The sequence below is a fragment of the Nicotiana sylvestris genome, chromosome 6, assembly GCF_000393655.2.
Source record: "Nicotiana sylvestris chromosome 6, ASM39365v2, whole genome shotgun sequence".
Lineage (NCBI taxonomy): Eukaryota > Viridiplantae > Streptophyta > Magnoliopsida > Solanales > Solanaceae > Nicotiana > Nicotiana sylvestris.
In genome coordinates this window covers 102933316-102937153 of record NC_091062.1, presented here as the reverse complement: position 1 = coordinate 102937153, position 3838 = coordinate 102933316, and the positions used below count along the sequence as shown (strand labels likewise).

The 3838-nt window shown below is 40.0% G+C and overlaps 1 protein-coding gene across 1 annotated transcript; it reads left to right on the top strand.

The window, feature by feature from the left end:
- Positions 1-2444: 2444 nt before the first annotated feature.
- Positions 2445-3209, top strand: LOC138871042 (uncharacterized). Its single transcript, XM_070148893.1, has one exon. The coding sequence runs from the start codon at positions 2445-2447 to the stop codon at positions 3207-3209; it is 765 nt and encodes a 254-aa protein (XP_070004994.1).
- Positions 3210-3838: the final 629 nt, after the last annotated feature.

The following is a 3838-nucleotide window of genomic DNA, read 5'->3' as shown; positions in this document are numbered from 1 at the left end:
TACTGCATCAATCACGTTTCGAACTTACAACATTTACACGGGCACCATGGGAGTTCAATTTCTAAGAGACGGGGTTTTAGCCATACATACCTCAAAGAGCTTTTCCTTAAGTTACTACAACGTTCCAGAAATTCTAGCAATGCCCATCTACTTTGAGACATAACAAAATTGAACACAAATTAGGAAGATATTCATAATTCTAGCTCATTTGAGCATTTTATCAAACACCATATGAGCGTTAAATCTTTATGGTCCTTTTATAGAGGATTTCATCAATCTACAACCCATACTTTACCATTTTTAGCTCAACAATGTTCTTACACCTTTTGACAACACATGAAAGAAAGATAACAACTCCAATACCCACAAACTTTCTTGATAAATACACATCTTTATCTAAAATTCGAAATTAAGGGTTAGGTTGTAGAATCTTACCTCAAGGATGAAGACCTAGTGTGGTTTTCCTTGTTAATCCTTCAAGACTTAAGCAAGAGTTGTAGAAGAATTGATGAGGGATACTTTCTCACTCTACAAAATATCTGATTTTTGCTCAAGAAATGGTCCCTACATTTATTTGGCGAAATGAGGTCGTTTTACAATAAAAGGCCAATTTTTTTGTACACCCGCGCTGTGTGGGACACCGCGGGGCACGGGGCGGCTGTGTAAAATGTGTCTGGAATTGAAATTTCGGACCATACTGGAATTCCTACAGGCGCGGCGCATGGGGCGCCGCGGTAGTGTAAATTTCTGCGCTGCTTTTGTAATTTGGTCATAACTTCTGGTAGGAGTCTCCGAATGATGAACGGTTTAAAAGGTTGGAAATTAGACTCAAAGAACTTTCATTTGATAGGTTGATAATCGCACAAAACCTTATATAAATGGAGATATACTTGTCCAAAGTGAGGTCTTGTGCGTACTCATTTACAACTTTAGTATATTAGGTAATTTTCCAACTTGTCTTAGACTTAGGCTTCTCCTTAGACCCCAAATCACTTATAATTAAACTTATACACTTATTACCATATCCAATTGATATCCATAATATCCTTAATCCTCATTTGCATGCAAGATAAAATATTTAGCCTACCTTGGCACCACGAAATCTTAAATTACTAAGCAACATTTTCTGGGGCTTTACAGAAACGGTCAAGGAAACACGTATAAGCATTCATCTATCACCATCAGAGAAAGAAGAGTACATCAAATTCCTAAAAGTGTATAAAGATATCTTTGCATGGTCCTACAATGATATGACTGGTTTGAGCACATCCATAGTGTCTCACAAGCTACCCACTAACCCAATGTGTCCACCAGTAAAGTAGAAGCTCAGAAAGTTCAAGTCGGATATGAGTTTGAAGATAAAAGAGGAGGTCACCAAGCAAATCAAAGCCAAAGTTCTCTGAGTGGTCGAATATCTAACTTGGTTGGCCAACATTGTGCCAATTTTGAAGAAAGATGGGAAAGTTAGAGTATGTGTCCATTACCGAGATCTGAACAGAACAAGTCTTAAAGATGATTTCCCATTGCCCAATATACACATACTGATTGACAACTATGCCAAGCATGAGATCCAATCCTTTGTGGATTGCTTCGTAGGATACCGCTATATCTGGATGGATGAAGAGGATTCCAAAAATATAGCCACACAGTGGGGATATATTGCTACAAAACGATGTCGTTTGGTCTGAAGAACGCTAGAGCCACCTACATGAAAGCCATGATAACCATCTTCCACGACATGATACACAAGGAAATAGAGGTGTACGTGGATGACGTTATCATCAAATCTAAAGTTCGGATCACATAGTAGCCTGAAGAAATTCTTCGATCGGCTTCGAAAATACAATTTGAAACTGAATCCTACAAAATGTGCCTTCGGAGTCCCTGTTGGAAAACTGTTAGGATTCATCGTAAGTCGTCGAGGGATTGAGTTAGACCTATCAAAAGTCAAAGCTATCCAGGGCTTACCACCTCTGAAGAATAAGAAAGATGTGATGAGTTTTTTAGGGAGTCTAAATTACATCAGCCGCTTCATAGTGTAATCAACTGTGATACGTGAGCCAATCTTCAGAATGCTGAAGAAAGATACTGCAACAAGCTGGACTGAAGAATGCTAGAAAGCCTTCAACAAAATCAAGGAGTATTTATTTAAACTGCCCGCTCCGGTCCCACCAGAACCAGGAAGACCTCTATTGCTTTATTTGTCCGTATTAGATGGGGCTTTTAGTTGCATTTTGGGACAACATGACGAAACTAGAAGAAAGGAGCAGGCGATATATTGTCTGAGCAAGAAATTCATGCCTTACAGAGCCTGGTACTCTTTGCTGGAATGCACCTACTGTGTTTTGACATGGATAGCTCACAAATTGAGGCATTATTTCTTTGTATACACTACATATCTCATATCAAGGATGGATACACTAAAATACATCTTTCAAAAACACATGCCTACGAGTAAGTTAGCAAAGTGGCAAATATTGTTGAGTGAGTTCGTCATCGTCTATGTAACTCAGAAGGCGGTCAAAGGTCAAGCATTGGCGGATCATCTGGCAGAAAATCCCATAGACGGAGAATACGAACCATTGAAAACATATTTTCCCGATGAGGAGGTTTCATTTGTAGAAGAAGATATCACTGAGGCATATGATGGTTGGAGGATGTTCTTAAATGGAGCAGCAAACTTCAATGGAGTGGGTATCGAAGCTGTCTTAGTATCAAAGACTGGTCAACACTATCCGATATCTGTAAAACTCATGTGTCCATGCACCAACAATATGGCGGAATATGAGGCCTGCATCTTAGGACTCAGGTTGGCCATTGACATAAATGTTCAGGAACTGCTGGTAATTGGAGATTTCGATCTTTTGGTGCACCGGGTTCTAGGGGAATGGGCTACGAAAAACACCAAAATATTGCTATATTTGCACTGTGTACAAGATCTGATCAAGAGGTTCGCAAAGATAGAGTTCAGCCATATTCCAAGGATCCAGAATGAGTTTGCGGATGTGATAGCTAATTTGTCCTCCATGATAAAACACACAGACAAGAATTTCATTGATCCTATCCCAATAGGAATCTATAAGCAGTCGGCTTATTGCGCTTATGTTGGAGAAGAGATTGACGAAAATCCATGGTTCCATGTCAAAAAGTACCTGGAAAAGGGAGAATACCCAGAGACTGCTACCCATACTCAGAAGCACACGCTTTGAAGATTAGCCAACCATTTCTTTCAAAGCGGGGGAATTCTGTATTGAAGGACTCCTGACCTGGGATTACTACGGTGTGTCGATACCAAGGAGGCATCCAAATTGCTCGAGGAAATACATGCTGGAACCTGCGGACTGCACATGAATGGTTTTACCTTAGCCAAGAAGATACTAAGAGCAGGGTATTTCTGGATGACTATGGAAACAGACTGTATCAAGTATGTTCAGAAGTGTCACCAATGCCAGATACATGCTAACATGATACGAGTACCACCCAATGAACTCAACGCAACAAGTTCACCCTGGCCTTTCTCCGCTTGGGGTATAGATATCATTGGCCCAATTGAAACTGCTGCTTCAAACGGGCATAGGTTCATTCTGTTGGCCATAGACTACTTCACAAAATAGGTTGAAGTTGCATTTTATAAAACTATAACTAAGAAAGTTGTAGCGGATTTTGTTCGAGACCGCATTATCTGTCAATTTGGAGTACCGGAGTCAATCATTAATGACAAGGTCGCTAATCTCAATAGCAATTTGATGAAAGCCATGTGTGAAACATTCAAGATCAAGCATAGCAACTCCACAACATACAGGCCATAAATGAACAGAGTCATAGAAGCCGCCAACAA

Coding starts and splice junctions, on each gene's coding strand:
- LOC138871042 (XM_070148893.1), top strand. CDS start 2,445: ATGCCTACGAGTAAGTTAGCAAAGTGGCAAATATTGTTGAGTGAGTTC.